The sequence below is a fragment of the Nuphar pumila genome, chromosome 2, assembly GCF_984573655.1.
Source record: "Nuphar pumila chromosome 2, dmNupPumi1.hap1.1, whole genome shotgun sequence".
In the NCBI taxonomy this organism is placed as follows: Eukaryota; Viridiplantae; Streptophyta; class Magnoliopsida; order Nymphaeales; family Nymphaeaceae; genus Nuphar; species Nuphar pumila.
Window position 1 is genome coordinate 141094646 of NC_143250.1, and position 23026 is coordinate 141117671.

The following is a 23026-nucleotide window of genomic DNA, read 5'->3' on the forward strand; positions in this document are numbered from 1 at the left end:
GATCATATCTATAAGGTTAGATAAAAAAAAGTGGAAAATGTGAAAAGAATAGAGTTCTAGATTACGTGTTCCCACTACTGTAGCAAATTTATATCCCTGATAGAATGATGATCTAAAATGCATCAATTCATGAACAAAAAAAACTCAACAAAGAGAGCATTCCCTACCGTGAAGTGCATGTGAGTCATTCACAATGATGGATAACAACAGAGATTCCACCTATCAGGTCAACACAGTATCCAATTACTAAAATTACAATGATTATTAGTACAATATAGTGAACATGACTCAATCCCAGCTAAAAGGCTAGCTAGGACGCTCTAAAATGTTTACACAGAAAGGAATGAGTTCTTTCTTCTTTACATTCGTTTCATGGCTGGAAGTAGCAGGAATATGGTGTAATACCTCAAAAAACACCAGGAAAAAAAATATTTTCTTCTCTAGTAGAAGTGCAATTGGAAGCATGTGACGTTTTCACATCATTCGTGTAGGAAAAAGGAAAGAAAATAAAAAGAGATGCCTAAAAGAAAGAATGGAAGTAATCTGAAACGAAAAGCATCAACGGTTCTGAAGGGTCTCAATAGCCTTCTTCCACTGCCATGCTCGCTGCTTTGCATCTTCAAAAGAGACCACCTTTTTGGGCTGAAGAGAGAAAGCAGATGAGTCAATAAGTGAAAAGCTAAATTTCAATTATGACATGGAATTAAAATCAGGAGGTAGGAAAATTAATGGCAAAACATACAGTGCAGATCTTGAAATGTGATGAGTTTGCAACTTGGATGCTGAGATCTTTGGGAGCATCTGACCAGATGAGATTTCCCTTCACCATCAGCTTTGAAGGGTCCACATATATCAACTTGGGTTTATCAGTGAGGATTAGTTGCACCTTCTTGTTGGTCAGTTTCTGTACCTTCTTCACCATGGAGATCATAATCACAGATTCCCCTGGACCCAAGAATTGTTGCCTGTTGATGAAACAAGGCCGTGAGGGAACAGTCCCAATTTCAGTTCGTGGTCTAAAAACACAAAGGCATACAAGTAAAAATTTAAAAAGACAAACCATTTAGAATCAAAAGAATCAATTGATGCAAGTCTGGCCATGTTTGGAGCTGCCTTGGAAGATGATGGGGTACCACTGTTGCCATCATGAGCTACACTGCTTTGAGAAGAGCCATCACCAACATGTGAAGGCCCACCCTCAGAATCTTGAACATCACTTGTTTCACTAACCTGAAACCCGTATAACAATATAAGATGCGTGAACTGGACATTCCTTGTGAAAACAGCATATGGACAGAACTTCACAAGTGCAAACATTGACAACATCCTTTACTTAGATTGCATTCTTGATTTAAGCTGACTAAAGAAGTATGAAGGAACTCATGACTTGGGCCACATGAGTAAATTCGCCATACAAAGTTGCCAAATCATCCAGGGACTGGCTATCAGTTCACAATTCAAACAAGCTCCTAGCTATGTCAAGTTAGCTGCATAGATTACTCCATATGGGCCTGCTTGGGCTTGTGCTACACGGCTTTAATCAACTAATAAGATTCTTGATTCCCAAATCAAATTATTTCTTACAAACTTGCATTGACTTACAATTTCTATAGTAGGGAAATTTAAACATATAAACATTAAAGAAAATAAAAAATATACTCGCAACTCTGGAGCCAGCTTTGGAGCAGATGTTCTTCTAATATTTCCCCAGTCAACTCCCTTAAAGAAAGGATGCATCTTGAGAGCAGCATATCCATCAGGTCCAGCACCTAGCCTTTTGGAGGGATCTGTATCCTGAACAAAACAACATGAGCACCCAGTCTTCAAAGATGAATAACCTCATAGGTGTAAATATACATTTTAGATATAGCCGACGAGAATCAGAAGGGTAGGAAAGCGAAATCATGACATCAAAGAAGCAGATTCAACAATCTCATCTACACGACATAGTACTGAGAGAAGTAACCCAAACAAATTAAAGCACAATGGGAAGAAACAATGCTTAACCATATCCCATGATTACCACATGTCAATACTCCACAAAGTGATTTCAAAGTACAGCAAATCATAACACTAACACCTCATCACCAAGCAATATGTTAGGCTAAGGATGCAAGCGGTTCGGATTTCAGATAAAAAAATACATTGAGTTGTTGGATCCGGTCGGATTTGGAAGAGCCAAAATTTTCAAAAGCACCACCCTGAATCTGAATTGTTTACCTGCATCTATAGTTTTGTTCATTACCTATTTTTCAACTAAAATCCTTGTAATTCTCAAAATTATAAAGTAAACTAAACTGAGAGCTACCTACTACCAGAGGACCCCATGGAAAGAGCAACTAAAATTTACAAATATCAGCAGCAGTTGCATCAGAATAGCTAAAAGTGAGAGGATGTCAAGATGCGTTTCAGCCCATAAAAAAGAAAAGAAAACTAAAGAAAACATGGAAAAATTCTCAACAAATAAATGCAAAGAGTGTGCAGCTGATTGATTGTCTAAAACCCATTTTCCCACTTTCTTAGCGGGTAAAAGAAAAAATGCAGTAGGATTTTGGGTTGCATAACACCACAAAAGATGGAGAAGGTGCATTGCTAATTGAATACATTGACCAGTACAAGTGGTTTCCTTGTCCATCTACAATCCACAAGAAGCTCCCTATGACACAACAGTGACCGTTAAGCCAACAGAACAATCCATAAAAGAAGCATACCGAATTGACAGCTGTTTAAGAAAATAATTTTGACACTGGGGTAGGACAAGAACCTACCAGGAAAAACCTAGAGAACAATGTCACACTTTTTCCAAAAATTTACCTAGCTAAATATAAAATTTAAATTAAGCAACTATATCATAATCAGAAATCTATCAAATTTTTTTGTCACTGACTGCAAAAAAGGCAAGCTGACCAGGGGTTTGGATGTTTGAGCTTGGCTCGTCAAGGGTCAAAGAGTGTTCAAAGTCGAGCTTACAGACAACATAATGCACATCTATCCTAGGCTTGGTACATGTATTAGCAGTCACCACTAACATATACACTCTTTGCTGCTTTGCATATGCAATCACGTATTTTGTTCAAGGGATTGTTAATTAGTACAGCTGCTGCTCATGCACCACAGTTTAATATGATCTTGCTTCGTGTAAATAAATATTGGCAGATTATGAAGATGATTCAAGCATTGATCTTTCCACATCAATACCACAAGGGTTTTCAGTTAAGGTTGATCATACTGCTGTTAACCACATCAACAGTATGCCCACCATGTGTTCAGTAATATTGCTCTACAGTATTTTTTGAGCATTTCACCTGATTCCTTTCAATCAGCTGTTCATATTATGGCTTTATTACTCTATAGGAAATGTGTTCCACAAAATGTTCATATTAAAGCCACGGTAAGTTGTGGGAGAAATCAGATGTGGGAGTCACCTTACTATCGTAGCAAGAGATAGAGAGAGAGGTAAGAGGGAAGAGAGAAAAAAAATGTTGGGCGGCAATGATGTCTTCTCCCCTTTCCATTGATATTTATATGTTGTACGAGTGGTACAATACAGTACAATAGTACAATACAGTACAGTATGTTGTACAATATAGTACAATATAGTACAATACAGTACAGTATGCTGTACAATACAGTACAGTAGTACAATACAGTACAGTATGTTGTACAAGTGGTACAATACAGTAAAGAAATATATTCATTTACATATACATATTTAACAGCCTCCCTCGAGTTGAGGATGATCTTCAATCATGCTCAACTTGCCCTTAAGTAACCAAAATTGATGACTAACCAATCCTTTGGTGAAGATGTCTGCTACTTGGTCTTCTGATCTGACATACGAAGCCTCAATTTCTTCTGTTTCAATCTTTTGTCTAACAAAATGCTGATCAATCTCAATGTGCTTCGTGCGACAATGATGAATAGGGTTAAAAGAAATATTAATGGCACTTTGATTATCACATAAAAGCAGAGAGGAAGAGATAGGTTCATTCAACTCTTGAAGAAGATGCCGTACCCAAGTGACATCAGCTGTCCCTGCTGCCATTGCCCTGTACTCTGCCTCAGTGCTGGATTTAGCAATGGCCTTTTGTTTCTTACTACTCCAAGTGACAATATTTGGGCCAATAAAAACACAATATCCTGAAACCGACCTACGCTCATCAGGGTCCCCACCCCAATCTGCATCACAATATGTAAGTAAACGGTGTCCTGTAGTGAAGCTTTCATCTTTATGATAGAGCAATCCATCTCCAATAGTCCCTTTCAGATATCTGAGAATACGCTTAATACATTCCATATGACAATCAGTGGGAGCATGCATAAACTGAGATGCTTGATTTACAGCATAAGCAATGTCAGGTCTTGTAAATGTAAGATATTGCAACATACCAACAATGCGGCGATATAAAGTGGAATCATGATATAATTGTCCTTCTTTTGCACTAATCTTATGATTTAAGACAGATGGGGTGCTGAGAGGTTTACAATTAATCATACCAGTGGTGTGAAGAATGTCAAGAGTATACTTGTGTTGACTTAGAGTGAGTCGATCATCTTGTCTATCGACTTCAACTCCCAAGAAGTATCGCAATGGGCCCAAGTCCTTCATCTTGAATTTGGCCATGAGTAAAGACTTGACCAAGGCAATATGTGCATCATCACTCCCAGTGATAATGATGTCATCAACATATATAAGAACCCAAGTAGTAACATGATCATTCTTATACATAAATAAAGAATGATCAAGTATACTCTTAGAAAAGCCATGCTGCTGAATTTCCATGGAGAAACTCTCAAACCAAGACCGAGATGCCTGTTTTAAACCATAAAGAGACCTTCTCAATTTACAAACCCATGTAGCCGCATCATGTTCACTATATCCAGGAGGTTGCTCCATATACACCTCTTCCTTCAAGTCCCCATGTAGGAACGCATTCTTGACATCCAACTGGCTAAGAGACCAACCATGCTGAAGTGCCAAAGTGAGGATCACACGAATGGTGCCAATTTTGACAACAGGGCTAAAAGTTTCCTCATAATCTTGCCCATATTGTTGTGTGAATCCGCGTGCAACAAGGCGAGCTTTATATCTTTCAATGCTACCATCTGGTTTACGCTTGATCTTGTAAACCCATTTGGAACCAACAACATTTCTATCAACAGGTCGAGGAACAATATCCCATGTATGACATTCATGAAGTGCTGCCATTTCTTCGTTCATAGCTTCAACCCAAGCTCGAGAATGGGCTGCCTGATGGAAAGTAGACGGCTCTTTCTCTTTGGCCACATTGGTTAGAAACAACTGAAAGTCAAGAGAAAAATTGTTGTAACTAACCCAACGATGGATAGGATGCCTTTCACGTGTGGATCGTCGAAGAGGGGGAGCCTCGTGAGATGGAGTTGAAGGGGCTCCTCGACGGGCATAAACCAAACCTGAAAACCGTGAAGGTGCATCCTGGATGATGGAGTTGTCTGCTTCAAACTGAATTGGTTCATCAACAACAGGATCTCTGATAGAGTCATATAGCAAAGTATCACAAAGCCATGAATCATAAGTAGTTTGCTCATATACCTGAGAAGTATCACAAGTGCTGAAATGGTCATCATCAAAAACAACATTTCTAGACACCTTAATCTTACCCAAAATAGGATCATAACATCTATATCCTTTATACCCATCGGCATATCCCAGAAATCTGCACTGAACTGCTCTGTCCTGAAACTTGTTACGTAAAGAATGATCCACATGGACATAACAAATGCATCCGAAAGCATGCAAATCATCATAAGAAGGGTGAGAACCGTGAAGCAAATAATAAGGAGTCTGATCTCCTAATAATTCCATAGGCAACCTGTTAATGATATGCACTGCAGTGTGAAAGGCCTCAGTCCAAAGAGAGAAAGAAATATCAATATTGTGCATCATACTTAACGCGGTTTCAACAATATGCCGATGCTTACGTTCTGCTACTCCATTCTGTTGTGGAGTGTAAGGACAAGAGGAGTTACGTGTGATGCCATGGTCCTTTAAATATTCACTAAAATCATGAGATATGTATTCTCCACCACCATCACACTGGAAATAAGTGATATTTGAATTGAAAAGGTTCTGAACAAGAGCATGGAATTGTTTGAAAAGTTTGAACACTTCAGATTTAGATTTCATAAAGTAAATCCAAGTGTAACGAGTGAAAGAGTCAAGAAATAACACATAATAACGAGAGCCAGATAGAGATGAAACAGGAGCTGGGCCCCAAACATCAGAGTGAATAATTTCAAATGGCTTGGAAGCTCTTTTATTGATACTTTGAAAGGGAAGTACATGACTCTTGCAGACATTACAACTAGGACACTTATGATCTAATTTGACTTTGGGAATAAAACCCTGAGAAGACAATTTGTCAAGGAACCCTTGACTACAATGACCTAACCGACGATGCCAAGAAACTGGCTTATTATATTGCATAACAGAAGAAGACTGACTCAAATAAGCAGGAAAAGATGGAGACACGGTAGATGACGTCTTCAAAGTCCCGGGGGCTGCTTCGAAGACGTACATGTTTCCGCGTCGTTCACCCTTAGCGAGCATCTTCTTGGTTCGAAGGTCCTTAAGACAAACGGAAGACGGAGTAAATTCCATGGATGAATTTGTTTCATCAACCAATTTAGAAACAGATAAAATGTTTTTCTCAATGGCACGAGTGAGTAAGACATTTTTCAATGGTAGTGTAGATTGTGACAAAGAGAGAGATGCATTTCCAGTATGAGAAATAGGGTGGTGGGAACCATCTCCCGTGACAATAGTGCCAGTGCCAATATAAGGAACCATGTTGGAAAGTTTACCTGCATCAGAAGTAACATGTGCGGCTGCTCCAGAATCAATATACCAAACTCCATCATTATTCTGACGCAAATTCATGTTGTTAAATGCAGTCATCAGAATTTGTTGCACATCATGTGGCAACCCTGCACTCTGTCCCTGATCAGTACCCTGATGTGCTTGAAAATTTCCCTGCGGCTGCCCCTGAAACTGTCTAACATTCATCTGTCCAGCTCTTGGTCCTGGCCTCCCTGCCTTGTTGCGATTCTGTGGGTTGTGCCAACAATCTGCTTTCACATGGCCACGCTTGTTGCAATGGAAGCAAGTAGGGACACGGGTACCTCTAGTGGCAGGTGGAGCAGTAGGAGTAGGAAGGAGTCCTCCACGGCCCATATGAGCAGCAGGTGGACGAAATGAGGTAGACCCAGATGTAAACATGACAGGATGAGGATCATCAATAAGATGATCTTGAGTCAAACTAACTTCATACTGTAGGAGTTTGGCCTGTAAATCCTCAAAGCATGGAAGTGTAGAGGCAACCTGTAATGCAGTGCAAAACATACGATATTGGGGCCCAAGGCTTCCCAATACCTGCTGAACAACATCTCTGTCAGAAACAGGATATCCAATAGCGGCCAACTGATCAATGATAATTTTGATATCCCCTAGAAATTCAGTAATGGTCTTAGTTCCCTTTCGCATAGATTGGAACTGCCATTTCAGTTGAAGTGCACGTGATTCAGAAACCTGTGAATAAGAGTGAGCAAGATGTCTCCATAGTTCTGCAGCAGTAAAATGGTCAGAGATAGTTTGTAATATACGATCAGATAACGTGGCAGTCAAATAGGCAACCACAGATTGGTCCTTCTGAAACCAAACATCATACGCAGGATTTGGAATAGCAATGCAACTCACCTTCCCATCATTACCAGTTTTACCTCTTGCGTAATAGTCATAGGTGGGGCGGGTGATCCCCCATCCAGATGCCCGGAAAGACCATGACTTCGGATAAACGGCAGAATTTGGCGTTTCCAAAGTAAGTAGTTATCATGAGTTAATTTGTGAGAAACAAGTTGAGAAAGAAATCCGGGGCTGATTTTAGAATCCATAAGGAAGAAGATCAAAGATGAATCAAACAGCACGACAGAAATTCGTAGGTTGTACGGACAGAACCGTACGGACAGAAATTTTTGAGTTTTGGAAATCACGATTTTTTAGTTAATCGTGCAGAATGTACGATTTATCAACTATATTGCAAGAAATAGATAAGAAATCACAAGAAGTTTGAGAAAAGAGGCACTTTTGAGAAATGAGGGTTCCCAAATTTGGGGAAAACAGAAATTAGGGTTGATAAAATTGGGGATAACAGAATATGTAAGAAGGAAAAGATGCACGATATGAGGAAATGAAGAAACAACGTCGAAATATAGTGATTCAACGGAGAAACAACAGAGAAAAGATGAAAAAAAAAAACACTTTCCTTGAGAACGCCCAAAAACGCACGTCAAGGTCCTTAGGGGCCTTCCAGATGATCATGATTACCACGCCCTTGGCTCTGATACCATGTGAGAAATCAGATGTGGGAGTCACCTTACTATCGTAGCAAGAGATAGAGAGAGAGGTAAGAGGGAAGAGAGAAAAAAAATGTTGGGCGGCAATGATGTCTTCTCCCCTTTCCATTGATATTTATATGTTGTACGAGTGGTACAATACAGTACAATAGTACAATACAGTACAATATGTTGTACAATACAGTACAATACAGTACAATAGTACAATACAGTACAATAGTACAATACAGTACAGTATGCTGTACAATACAGTACAGTAGTACAATACAGTACAGTATGTTGTACAAGTGGTACAATACAGTACAGAAATATATTCATTTACATATACATATTTAACAAGTTGCAGGATTATTTAGGGGTTGTTTGTTTCATTCCCACCAATAAGAAAAGACTCCATAGGAAAGGCATCCCATGATGGGAAGGCCATCCCATGTGTGAAAAAAGGCATATGTAAATCCATTCATAGGTGTGTGTGTGTGTGTGTGTGTGGATTTACATAGTAAATGCATGGTCTCGTGAAAAGAACCTCATAATGATTGTGGGCCCCACAGGAAAATGGAGTTGGCATGTTCGTTTCACCTGCATATGAAAATGGAGGGTTTCATATGTAAACCCCCATTTTCATGTGTAAAACAAATGACCCCTTAGTCAATCATAGATGTGTTTGCTATAGTAAGTTTAGTAAGAGACGTGCTTTGGATCTGTCAGTTTTCATATAAAAACTAACTTTTTTTATCCTGGAGTTTTGTTACAATATGGGCAACAAAGCAATCTATTTTGGGTTTCTTTAAATACCTATTTACACATCAAAATATCTCAACTCAATGTATGTTTATGGAGAACACATCTGTTTGGCCAGATCTACAAAATATTCATTGAGAAATTTGAACCAATGGGGTTACTAAAAAGCAATGTTTGAAAAGTGTTGAGGCGTAGCAAAGTGCTCTACCAAATATGAAATGAGGCATATGCCTCGAGGCGTAATTCGTAAAGTGTATACCTCAAAAATATGTGTTTTAAACTTTCAAAATATCTTAAAATACAAAAAAATAAAAGAAATGCTTTATTCATTAAGCAACAAACGATAAGAAATAGGAAATATCAAATAAATACTGAAAAATCTGAGAATAACATGTAAAAGTAACATGAATGCAACAACTTGATCTATTTAAGTATCTAACAAATAAAATATGAGCATTCAATGAAAAAATAAGTAACAAAATCATTAACAATTAAATTCCTCAACATCATGTTGTCATCATATAATGCATATTAGCATTAACAATCAAAAGTTAATGTATATATAGCTAATTTTTCAAGGACTAGAATGCATAATAATGTATATCTAATTATCTATACTTAGTCTCACCAACAAAAATGCTTAAACCTATTTTTAATTTCCATGATCTAATGACAAACTAAAAGTCACAAATTTACATTAACAATCTTTATATACAAAATTACAAACCTACACACACAATAGGTTACATATACATACACAATGTTTATATGTAGTTATGAACATGTACACACCTATACATACACAGTAAATTATATGCATATCCACTGACCAAAAAATTATTTTAAAATAATGACACAAACTAACATTCACAATTTGATATACGCATTCTTTACAAAAACCAACACATACACAATCGATTACATGTACATACATAATCACATGCTCAGACAATTAATTGCACAGAGGAAGAAAAAGAAGAAGAACAAAGAAAGAAGAAAAAATGAGGAAAGAAGAAGAAGAAGCGACAACAGAGGAAGGGAAGAAGAAGAACAAAAGAGGAGTAAGAAGAAGAAGAAGCGGGAGGAAGGGAAGAAGAAAAAGGAGGGAAGAAGAAGAAAAGAAGGAAGAAAAAGAAGAAGAATAGAGGAAGGAAGAAGAAGAAAAAAGGAGAAAGAAGCGGCAGCAGAGGAAGGGAAGAAGAAAGAGAGTAACTGCTGCTGCTGCTGGTGGCTGCTGCCACTGGTGGTGAAGATGGTGGGGGATGGGGAGTAAAAGGGAGGACATGAAGGTGTGTGTGTGTGTTGGGGGGGGGGGGGGGGGGATTTTTTTTTTTTTAAAAGCCCAGTCCTAGCCCTGCCCTGATTCCATATGAAATAGATTTTTATCCATTTTTTTGGCCAGCCCTTACTGCAGCAAATAGTTTGATTTGTCCATATGAAATAGATTTTTATTAATAATTGTAGCCATTTTTTTTATCTCAAAATTTTTTTTTCGGGGGCGCTGCCCCCGAACCCCCGACTATCACACAATTTTTTTTTCTTTCTACACCCTGTTTGCCCCCCCCCCCTCACATGAATCCTAGCTACGCCCCTGGGGGGGTGAAAGGTGTGCACCTTACCCTGAGGCGTGCCTCACCACAAAGCGTGTGCCTCAAGGCATATGAGGCACACGCCTCACAAATGGTTATGCCTTGAGGCACACTTTTCACAACATTGCTAGAAAGCATGGTACCCTCCTGTTAAGATAAATTTGATATTCTACTTGTATATACCTAAGTATACTTAGGTACACTTTTTGGGTATTTTTTTTTACTTAAGGTATACTTTTTGTAAGGATACATCATGGTGGAACGAAGATGTCAAATAAGTTATTAAGGTTAAAAGAGAGTGTTATAGAAATCTAAGTAAAAGTCGTGATAATGAGAATTTGGAGAAGTATATGGTAGCAAAGAAGGAAGCTAAAAAAGTAGTTCGAAACGCGAGGGATAAGGTATATAAGGAGGTCTATGACAAGTTGGATACCAAGGAGGGCGAAAAGGATATTTATAGGCTTGCAAAGATGAGAGATATGAAATCGAGGGATCTGGATATGGTTAGATGTATCAAAGATGCAACACAAAGGGTTTTAGTTAAAGATGAGGAGATTAAGGAGAGATGGAAAAATTATTTTGATAAGCTATTTAATGGAAGGCATGCCCAGGATCTTGGAGACTTCACTATTCCTTTTCGTGAGATAAATCGTGACTTCATGCGCAAGATTCAAAAGAAAGAAATTGCAGAGGCTTTGAAGAAAATGCAATCCAAAAAGGCATTTGGCCCGGATGGTATACCTATCGAGGCTTGGAAATGCTTGGGTGAAAAAGGTTTAGTATGGTTAGCAAATCTTTTTAACAAGATTTGGCAGACAAATAAGATGCCTAATGAGTGGAGGAAGAGTACTTTGATGCCTCTCTATAAGAATAAGGGTGATATACAAGATTGCACAAATTATCGTGGTATAAAACTCATGAGTCATACTATGAAACTTTGGGAGAGGGTGATTGAGTATAGGTTGAGGAAGGTTGCCATGATATCGGAGAATCAATTTGGTTTTATGCCTGGAAAATCAACTATGGAAGCTATACATCTTCTTAGATAACTTATTGAGAGATATAGAGAGGGGAACAAATATTTGCATATGGTTTTTATTGATTTGGAGAAGGCATACGATAGAGTACCTAGGGATGTTCTCTGGTGGATAATGATGAAGAAAGGTATCTCTCTCAAGTACATTAGTATAATTAAAGATATGTACGAAGTAGTAACCAATGTCCGCACTTGTGGAGGGGTGACAAACAATTTTCCTATAACGGTTGGGTTACATCAAGGATCTGCATTAAGCCCTTTCCTTTTTGCTATAGTGATAGATGAACTTACGAGATCAATTCAAGAAAATGTGTCGTGGTGTATGTTGTTTGCTGATGATATTGTTTTGATTGATGAGTCTAGAGCTGGGGTTAATGCTAAGTTAGAATTATGGAGACAGACTTTGAAAGCAAGAGGTTTTACGTTGAGTAAGAGTAAGACAAAATATATGGAATGTCAGTTTAGTAAGCAACGAAGTAGTGATGAGAGTGTAGTAAAGCTTGGTGAGCAAGAAATAGCGGTGGATGACTGTTTCAAATATTTAGGATCTATCATTCAAAAGAATGGAGAAATTGATGGAGATGTAAATCATAGGATTAAGGTTGGGTGGATGAAATGAAAAAGTGCAACTGGAGTGTTGTGCGATCGTAGAATGCCATTGCGGTTGAAGAGAAAGTTTTATAGGACGACAATTAGACCCGCTTTACTCTATGGTACGGAATGTTGGGCTGCCAAGAGACATCATTTTCAAAAAATGAGTGCAACTGAGATGCGTATGCTTCGATGGATGTGTGGAAAGACACTAAAAGATAAGATTCAGAACGAGAAAATACGTAAGAAAGTAGGTGTTGCATCCATTGAAAATAAGATGAGTGAGAATCGTTTACGATGGTTTGGGCATATTCGGCGAAGGCCTAATGATGCTCCAGTTAGCAGGATAGAGAAATGGGAAAATATATTAGCTAAAAGAGATCGGGGTAGGCCTAAGAAGACTTGGATGGAGATGATAAGAAAGGATATGAATGCTTTGAACCTCACCGAGGACATGACATTGGATAGAAATGAGTGGAGGAGAAGGATTCATGTGGAGGACCCAAAATGATTTTCTTTTTGGTTCATATCGCCGACCCCAATTGTTTGGGATGAAGGCGTTGTTGTTGTTGTTGTTGTTGTAAGGTATACTTTTGGTAATTTTTTTTGTCCCTAACGGCTAGTTAAAGGAGGTCCAACTCCAACTAACCATTAGGCTAGTCCCCCCCCCTTCTCGTATGTATAAATGTGTGTGTAAGTGAAAGATGAGAGTGATAGATAGTTTATGTGTGTGTATGAGTGCGTTTGTAGTAAGGATTAAATGTATTTTTGTATATTTTTATTAATAAATCATTTAATTTTTTACTCTTGATTCCTACTTTTGTCTATGTCATGTTTATATCCGAATGCATCGTGCTATGGCATTTGGATTTCATTTGTCTAATAGGATTTATTATAATTTTTTACTTTTTTGTATCTTGGGTTCCATGCCACTTCATGACATGTTATCGAAGCCAATAATTTTTTTATTTGTATCTTGTTCGAGTTTGTGCTTAGTGAGGAAGATTTGATCGATATATGGCTTGGTCTCAAGGTTCTCATGTTTCGGTAAGTATCCCATTTTTTATCTTTCCTTTAAGATGTATTTATGGTATTTTATCAAATCCTTTTGTTGTATTGTGGTTATTTCTTGTATCATGCATTAGGCATGAAAACTTTTATGGATCTTTGAAAAATGTGCTAAAATTGGTTGTGTTTTCAAACTATTTTTAAAAGTTTTCTTTAAATAATGTTCTTTGAAGTCATTGGAGTATTCGTCTATTGGAATCATATTTTATGGATGTTCTTACTCAGTTATTGGCATGATATAGTATTTTATCAATTATTTGTATATATTATGCAAAATCTCTTTAATGATATATAATAGTGTTGTGCTGTTTATATGTGGACCCTTATGAGTATCATATTTGAACTCTTTTTTAATGTGTCTTGTATGGACTTGTCCCTTTGAAATGTGTATTTATTATTGTTTTGGGTATTTTAGCACCTTATTTGAAGCTTTTTATGAACCCTTGTGATTGTTAGTAACTTTGTGAATGTATGTGTCAAAGCATGCCCTTTGAATATATTGTCTTAAAAAGTTTGTGAATCTTATGTAAAACTTGTTGACTCCTTGTGATTGCTTACAAATTGTTATATATGGATATGTTACTCCATAGGATGTGGTCTTTTGTGAATTTCAAAATATTATACTTGTATGTTTTTCATGCTTTGTGTCATTATGACCTTAAGTTAGGTACATAGTAATACCATGGATGTTCAGCAAAGTAAAGTTCTTTCATGCATTATGAATTATGTGTTCTTCATTATCAAACTTGCTCTTATGCATGCCTCTCTTGTGTTAGAAGTTTAGAACTCTTGGAAGTTCTTAGAAATTCATCTTTTTCTTATATATATGGTTGCATTCTCTTGGTGAATCCTACATGTGATTGTTCTATAGGCATCACTTACATATTTATGTCTTGTACACATGCACATGTGTTTGTGTATGTTTTTTTATGATGCTCAAGTATTAATGCAAGTCTCTCTTTATGTGTATTTTGTGTGACATTAATGAATTTTCATAGCCTTTGTGTGGTTTTTTTTTTTTTGCCTTAGTGTCCTTAAGCTATTTTCCTCTTAAAGATTATTTCATTGCGTATGCAAAATTATCTTGTATGGATGATTTATGATCTTTCTTTTGTGAGGTTGTACTTGTGTATGCTCTTGAATTATTATATTTTCCTCTAATGGCTTACTTGTATCGCCCATGCACATTTTTCCTTGTTATTGGTGTGTAAGCCCTAGTGGGATTGTGAGCACTTCTCTCTTGTCTATATCCATCTTGGATTGTCTTTGCTTGCACAAGGTTTGTATGTTTTGTTTATGGTCTCTCATGAGGATTTAAGTGATTTGCTTGTATCTTGCCATTTTGTTTTGAATATGATTGCACCGTATTTTCACTCCCTTTACTGGATTTGATTTGAAATTTTGTTTTTCAAATCTGCTATTCCTTTTGGAAATCGATTTCCGTAGTCTTTCTTGTATTCTTTTGACTTTGGTTTAGTCTATCACAGTATTTTCTCTGATGCATCCTATGTCACATGGGTGCGGGTGCGGGTGTGCATCACTTTCAAAAAACCTGGGTGCGGGGGTGCAGCAAAAATATAAAAAATTATATATATATATATATATAAAGTCCAAAAGTTGGACATAAATGACCATGGGTGTGTTGACTGCACCCAGGGTCAAGTTGACTGCATCGGGTGCGAGTGCGACACCTAGTTGGAGAATCCCTATGACATATAGGGCAAAAAAAAAATCTTGGCAATTTTTTTTTAAGTCCAAAAATTGGACCAAAATGTCCTTGGGTGTGTTGACCGTACCCAGGGTCGGGTTGGTCACACCCACACCCGCGTCGCGTCCTGAATCCCTATGACATAGGATGCATCATTTCTTTTGGATTTTTGAGGTGAGTTGTGTGTACCTTAGTATTGTCGAGCCAGAGGTGTTTGTTGGGGTGAGTTGTTTGCACCTTGGTATTTTGTCAGTTTATGAGTATAGTATTGGTGCTTGTTTTGGCTCTAACTGATGATTGTTTGATCTTTGATTCTCTAAATTGTATCACTTATTTGCTTATTTGGCCCTTGTTATTTATTGCATGCTCATATTGTTCTGTCTGTGATGGCTAAACTATTATTTGCTTATGACCATTGTGGTTTCTATGTATTAATATTGCAAAATTTATTGTTTGTACCTAGATTTGAATATTTTTTTCAAATAATCTTTATTATCTCTTTGTTGACATCAGTTTGTTTTCATTACAAACTCTCTTGTACCACTCTTGTTTTCCACTTTTTCCTCTTATTTGAATGATTTTTCTTTGGACAAAGAGATCTTTTTTTATGAGTTTATAACCATGTGTGTGGTGAGTTATGTGCACCCATTAAAACTAATGGTATTGTTTACAGTTTTACAACCATTTGTGAGGTGAGGTGTGTGCATCTCTTGTAGTTGTAGCTGATGTTTATTGTCAGTTTAGATAACCAGCATTGTTGGTGCATGGTCACTGGTATGGTTATTGCTGATATTTGTTTTTGAGCTCTTATCCTATATGCTAATACACTCGGATTTTGAGGATGTTAAGTTGGAGGTCAATGAGGTGATTACTTGTGGTGACCAAACTATTGTTGGGATTTATAAATATCATGTCTCCTCTTATGATGCTAAAATTTTATTGTATGTATGACTTTTCTAATATTTTTCACTGTCCTTTTGTCCCTTCATGGGAAATGGTTATTTTTTAATACTCCATCAACATGATAAAATGCCTTGGTTGAATAGGTTGAGATATATAGAATGTATTGTTATTGTTGTAATTTTTTTGAGCTTTTGCATTTCTTTTAAACATTGAAGTATTGATCTTATACATATGATATTTGCTTATTGGCAATTTGATATAACTGTTTAGAACTATGTCACATGGGTGCGGGTGCGGCACTTTCAAAAAACTTGGGTGCAGGGGTGCAGCAAAATATATATATATATATATATATATATATATATATATATATAGAGAGAGAGAGAGAGAGTCTTCTAAAATGTTTGACCCTTCCCTACATTCCTAATTAAAATAAGGAAGAGAGATTTCAGTTGGTAAAATCCTTGAGGTCCCCTCTGCCCACCTGAGGAGTACCACCTTTGAACTTTAAAGTGATTCTACCAGACTACCATAAGACCCTGTTTAGAATCTTTTGCTGGGATGGGCGTTTATGAAGTTTATGTATTTGAAGAAGTGGCAGCTGCTAAATTCATGATTTAGCCTAAATACAAAAGAGAAAGGGCTTCCCTTCTCATCCCAAATGCATAAACGCCAATCCCAGCACCGAGATTTCAAACAGGCCGTAAATTCCATTGGTGGTGGCCACCTCCAAGGTATATAGCCATAGCATTTCTCATCATGAATTTATCCTAGAAATTGGAGTCCCGTGGAATCAAGAAATTAATGTAGAATTAACCATTTAGAAATGCTATGGCTAGGTTCCCAAGCAGTCCGTTGCACACCAATTTCTCATCAGCAGTCCGTTACTTCTTTGCTAGCCTCTAAGAAGTTTCTTCCCAAGATAAAAGTAACTAAAAATCATGTAGAATTAATTCTTCTTTCATTTTTCATGAAACCCCTTTAAGTAACCATTAGTGGTAAGGTCCTTATTTTTTCCATGATGACGAGGAACATGTATCAGCTAGTATTTACCAACCAAACACAAGTTACAAGAAGCAAACAAATACTCCATCAAACAGCCATTTCTCTTTTTTTTTTGTCCAAAAATTGGACACAAATGACCCTAGGTGCGTTGACCGCACCCAGGGTCCGGTTGACCGCACTGGGTGCCGCACCCGCATCGCGTCGACACGGGTGCGGCACCCGGTTGGCCAAATTCCTGTGACTTAGGTTTAGAATTATTGATGATTTATATCTTTGTATGAAATGCCTATTTTAAGTCATTAATATATTGTTTAAGCATGTTTGCCTCTCGATAGTCCATATTGATAGGTGATTATATTTTTGGGTCTTTGGTAGTTTCATATTTTGTTTCTACCGATTGAGATATGTTGATTTTGTGAATATGAATGCTCAATTTATTGGATATTTTGAGTTATCTTAATATTTATAGTTTTTATTTACTAGATTATTGCATCTCTTAATTATTTTTGAAATATTTTGAATTAAGTTTTCTAGTGTCTTTTTCTTTAATTTCATGATTTAAATGATTGCTATTAACTCTTGCCTCAATGATTATTAAAATATTTTTTTAATAATTTTCTCATGGTTATTTAAATGATTTTTGTATTTTCTATATATCATATTTTCTTGTGTTTTTGGTGTGCTTGACCATCCTCTCCACACACACACACACACACACACACACACATATATATATATATATATATATATATATATATATATATATATATAGATGTCACATGGGTGCGGGTGCGGGGATGCGGCACTTCCAAAAAACCCAGGTGCGGGGGTGTGACAAAAATATAATATATATATATATATATATATATATATATATATATATATATATATAAAGTCCAAAAGTTGGACATATGAATGCACCCAGGGTCAGGTTGACCGCATCGGGTGCGGGTGCGGCACCTAGTTGGAGAATCCCTGTGACATATATTAAAAAAAATTATTGGCAAAACATTTTTTTAGAGTCCAAAAAATTAGACCAAAATGACCTTGGGTGCGTTGACCGCACCCAGGGTCGGGTTGACCACACCCGGTGCCGCACCTGCGTCGCGTCGACGCGGGTGCGACACCCTGCTAGACGAATCCTTGTGACATATATATATATATATATATATAGAGAGAGAGAGAGAGAGAGAAACTAGAAATATGGGCATTTCCAACACTTTTTTTGCAAATCCAACCATGTGGATATGCTTGGCATGGTGAATTTGCTAGGAATCAACCATTGGATCGTGTATTTTCGATGAAAAAATGTGATTTTGAATGTTTTAATATTTATGAAGATTATGAGCCATTGATTTTAAAGCCTTAAAAAACTTGTTTATGCATCAAAATCGGATGATTCAAGACTGGGTTCTTATAAAACCAAGCATGTAGATCACATCTGTATGGTTAAATTCAAGAAAAAAGAAAAAAAACACATGAAAAACGTGGTTCACACATTAGTTTTCATATTCTATTGACTATATATATATATATATATATATATATATATATATATATATATATATATATATTGTTATAATCCCTTTGTTGCATTCGTCATTGCAGGAACTAAGGAGAGTTGTGGATTAAGCCAAAGGACTATGGAGATTTAAAGATTCAAGTGCTTGGAATTCTAAAGATGATTCAAGATCTCATTTTGAAGATTATTTAGGGAGGCATTTTAAGACCTATCCTTGTCTTGTTCTTTGCAATCGTTCGGTTATCCACCGTAAGTTTGAGGGGAGGTGTTAAGTGTTAAATTATATTTATATATACATATAATCTATACAATATATAATATATGTGTATATCTATACATATATATATATATATATATACATATATATATATATATATTTATAATTTTATATTTGTTGTTATAATTAATTTTCTTTTTCTTTTATTTTTTTTTCTGTTCTTTTTTACTAGTTAACACAAGGTTGACTAGTTTGACTAGCCGTTGGAGCTAGTCCATCAACTACAAATAGGGTTGCTGGACTAGCTCCAATGTCTCTCTTGGCTCTCTATGTTGTATATAAAAAGAGGTAAATGTTAAATTGTAATTCATATATATATATATATATATAGAGAGAGAGAGAGAGATATACATATGTATTCCATATATATGTTTATGTATCTATCTATATATATATTATTTTGTAATACCCACTAGGGGTAAAATAGTCTTTTCACATGTAATACGCATATTCATTTGAAGATGTTTTTTTTCTTTTTCTTTTTCTTTTTCTTTTTCTTTTTCTTTTTCCTTTTATTTTTATTTTTTTTGTTATTTTAATATAGGAAGGGTCCACCATAGAGACGTTGGACCCCTCCAACGTCCCTATGGGAGCTCCTCATTGGGTCTCATTTTGTCTATAAATAAGGGCATTGCCCCATGTAGCATTTAAGCTTTTTGTAAAGCTCTCTCTCTCAATAAAAGATTCTTTTTTATGTCTTTGTGCGTTTGTGCTCTTTTGTGAGTGTTATTTTGTAACTTTGTGCACATATTGTTCATTGTGAATATAGTGGGTTAATCAAGTCATAATTGAACTTGATCTTCTTGAAGATATTTTTACATGGTATTAGAGCAAGGTTTATGAAAAGCTAGCGTGATCATGGTTGTTGCCTCGAAAAATGTACCTACTTTTCATTTTTATATTTTGGCGTAGAAAGTTCTTGCAAACTTCTTCCCCTTTGACATGCTACAAGAATAGCTAAAGAAAAAACCGTTGTGGTGTGTTTAATCGTGAAGATTCTCTTGTCTCTCAAAAAGCTTCTTCATGGCGAAAAAAGATTCACATTTCTCTTTCGGATTCAAACTCAATGGCTCAAACTATCATGTTTGGGCCAGAAATATGGAAGCACATGTCAAGGAAAAAGGGCTATGGGGCTACATCAATGGTACGATTCCGGAACTCAAGCCTAAAATTACTACGATTGAAAAAGCTGAAATAAAAGTTTTTAAAGGAGAGAAAATAGTGAAGGCTTTTGAAGAATATAATAAGAAATATGAAGCATGGAAAATAAAAAATTATAAAATTCTTTCATGGATTTTTTCTACCGTTGAGACTAGGATTAATGCCAATATTCTAAAATTCAAAAAGGCATATCAAGTTTGGGAATATCTTGAGAAGATGTATACCTCGAGAGATTTATCTCACAAATACTATCTTCAAAAAAGGGCTTTAACCCTTCAACAAGGAGAAATGACTATTAGAGATTATTTTGCAGAATTATCATCTATTTGGGATGAACTTGCTCTCCTTGAACCAAAGTGGAGTGGACAAGCCATTGAGCTACGACACAAATAATTAGAAGAAGATCATTTTTTTTAATTTCTTGAATGAGCTTAAACCAGAATTTGAGCAAATAAGATATTCTCTTTTATCTTCATTCACTTCTCCACCTCTAAAAGACATTCTCACTAAGCTAAGTGGGGAAGAAAGTCGAATAAGAATGAGTAAATCCAATCAAAGTGTTTTAGCCATGCCTTCAACCAAGGATGAGAATGAAGGCGACTATGTCGTTTCTAGACCGAGAAATAATTTAAAAACCTATACGCCTCCTCACTTCAACAAATTTCAAAATCAAAATCAAAGTCAAGGAGTAAGGGAAGAAGGTAGCCAAAGTGGAAGATAGAGCTAAGGAAGAGAGTATGGAAAAATTATTTGTCATTTTTGTAAAGAACCGAGACATATTAAGTTGGTTTGTCCAAAGTAGAAGAAGAAGGGTGGCCATATATACCACATTTCAACTACACGAGGAGAATCCATCTACCTTCAACAATAGAGCACTATCATTGAGTCAAGTCATGGAGGCTCTTCAACCTCTCTTCAAAGGATTCATTTCTGGTGCCGTCATATCAACCTCTTCTCCTCCCGGTAAGACCCCTTGGCTTTTAGATTCGGGTGCCTCCTTTCATATGACTCCAAATATTTTTGCTCTTTCCAAATACATAAAAAATGCATTGCCTTCTTTTGTTTCAACCGCAAATGGCGCTTCTTTTGAAATCAAAGGATTTGAAAATTTTGAAAAACAAATTTTTTTATCCCCAAAGTTAGATTTATACCAAAATTAAATTTAAATTTGCTTTCAGTCTCTCAACTCTCGGACCATGGATGTGATGTTAAGTTCTCATCAAATAAATGTTGGGTACAAGATCGCCGGTCCGAGAAGTTGATTGGAGAAGGCTCTAGGAAAGGTCGTCTATACTACATGAAGTTTCTACAAATTCCAAAACATTCTTTTTGTAATCTTACCCAACATAAAAATATAAATGTTTGGCATAAAGGACTTGGGCATCCCAATGTCATCAAGCTTTCCTATTTACATTTTCTTAAAGATCTTTGTAAAAGTGACTTCACTTGTAATGATTGTATTCTTGGGAAAATGAGAAGTTTGCCTTTTGAACAAAGATCTATATTCACAACCAAACCATTTGAACTTGTGCATTCGGATGTATGGGGACCGGCACCCGTCATATCTAAAGGAGGATTTGCATATTACGTTATTTTTGTTGATGATTACTTTAGATATTGTTAGATATATTTTTTTAAGCATAAACATGAGGTTTTTGCATCTTTTAAAACACATCATATGTTGATTAAAAATCAATTCAATGGTAACTTAAAAATTCTTAGAATCAACTCCTGAGGTGAATATCTTTTAAATGAATTAAAAAATTATCTTGAAATTAATGGAATTGTCCATCAAAAATCTTACCCCAAAACACCCCAACAAAATGGTCAAGCAAAAAAAAAAACATAGATATATAATTGAAACCACTAGAACTTTAGTTATTTCTCAAAATATTTTGGGTCGAGGCGGCTCTTGCATCTGTTTATCTTATAAATTGTCTTCCTTCAAAAAATTTAAATAAGATCTCACCTTTTGAAATTTTATATAAAAAAAACCCAGCTACAATAGATTGAGAGTTTTTTAATGCAAATGTTTTGTTCTTACTGACAAAAATGATAAACTCTCACCAAAAGCCATCCGTTGTGCATTTTTTGGATATTTTGAAACACAAAAAGGTTTTAGATGCTATGATATTAAAAATGATAAACTATATGTTTCTAAAAATGTAACATTTTTAGAAAATGTTAGTGGTTTTGAAGAATATGAACCTCATAGAGATAATATAGATTACTCTTTTTTGTTTGAGTTGTTATCTAAAAATGATTATTTTCCAGTGATAATGAAATCCTATATAATGCTCTTAGTGATGATGAAAATATTGAAGAGAATAACAACTCTCCTTATCAATCTTTTGAACAAACTACCGAAGTAGGAACATCCATTGATCCTATCATCTATACACATAGAGATAGAAACACTTTTAGAAGTGCGATTGAAAAATATAGTGAAACTAGTGAGCCTACCTTCACAAATAATCTAAATTCTCGTAGGACCGAAAAAGCTAGAAGAATTCCTTTTAGATTTATATTTTATAAATCTTTTTCACCTAAACATAGAGCTTGCCTTAGTGTCATTCATTCTTATGTAGAACCTAAAAACTTTGAAGAAGCCAAGAAAATTGTAGAATAGAGGAAAGCCATAGATAGTGAACTTAAGAGCTTTTATAAAGGCTAAAACTTAGGAATTTCATGATATACCTAGTGAAAAGAAGTCTATAGGATGTAGGTGGGTTTTTAAGGCAAGACGAAGAGTGATGGGTCTCTTGAAAAGTATAAAACTCGTCTAGTCGTCAAAAGATATAGTCAAGAATATGTAATAGACTATGATGAAACTTTTGCTCCTGTTGCGCATATAGTCACTGTTAGGTGTCTTATCACTATTGCCTTAATTAAAAAAAAAAAACATATATCAAATGGATGTTAAAAATGACTTTCTAAATTGTAACCTAAATGAAGAAGTCGATATAGATGTTCCTCCAGTTATGAATGATCCTAAAGGTAAAGTTCTTCGTCTGTAGAAAGCTCTTTATGGTTT

At 36.0% G+C, this 23026-nt stretch overlaps 1 protein-coding gene across 1 annotated transcript in view; it reads right to left on the reverse strand.

Annotated features, from left to right (window-relative positions):
* Positions 1-200: 200 nt before the first annotated feature.
* LOC149847355 (3-phosphoinositide-dependent protein kinase 2-like) overlaps positions 201-23026 on the reverse strand; it is a 50033-nt gene continuing 27207 nt past the window's right edge. The window contains exons 8-11 of the mRNA XM_089996961.1: positions 1660-1794; positions 1061-1230; positions 743-965; positions 201-642 (exon numbers count right to left, since the gene is read on the reverse strand). Coding sequence (XP_089853087.1) covers positions 559-642; positions 743-965; positions 1061-1230; positions 1660-1794 — 612 coding nt within the window. The 3' untranslated portion in view covers positions 201-558. The remainder of the gene's footprint in view (positions 643-742; positions 966-1060; positions 1231-1659; positions 1795-23026) is intronic.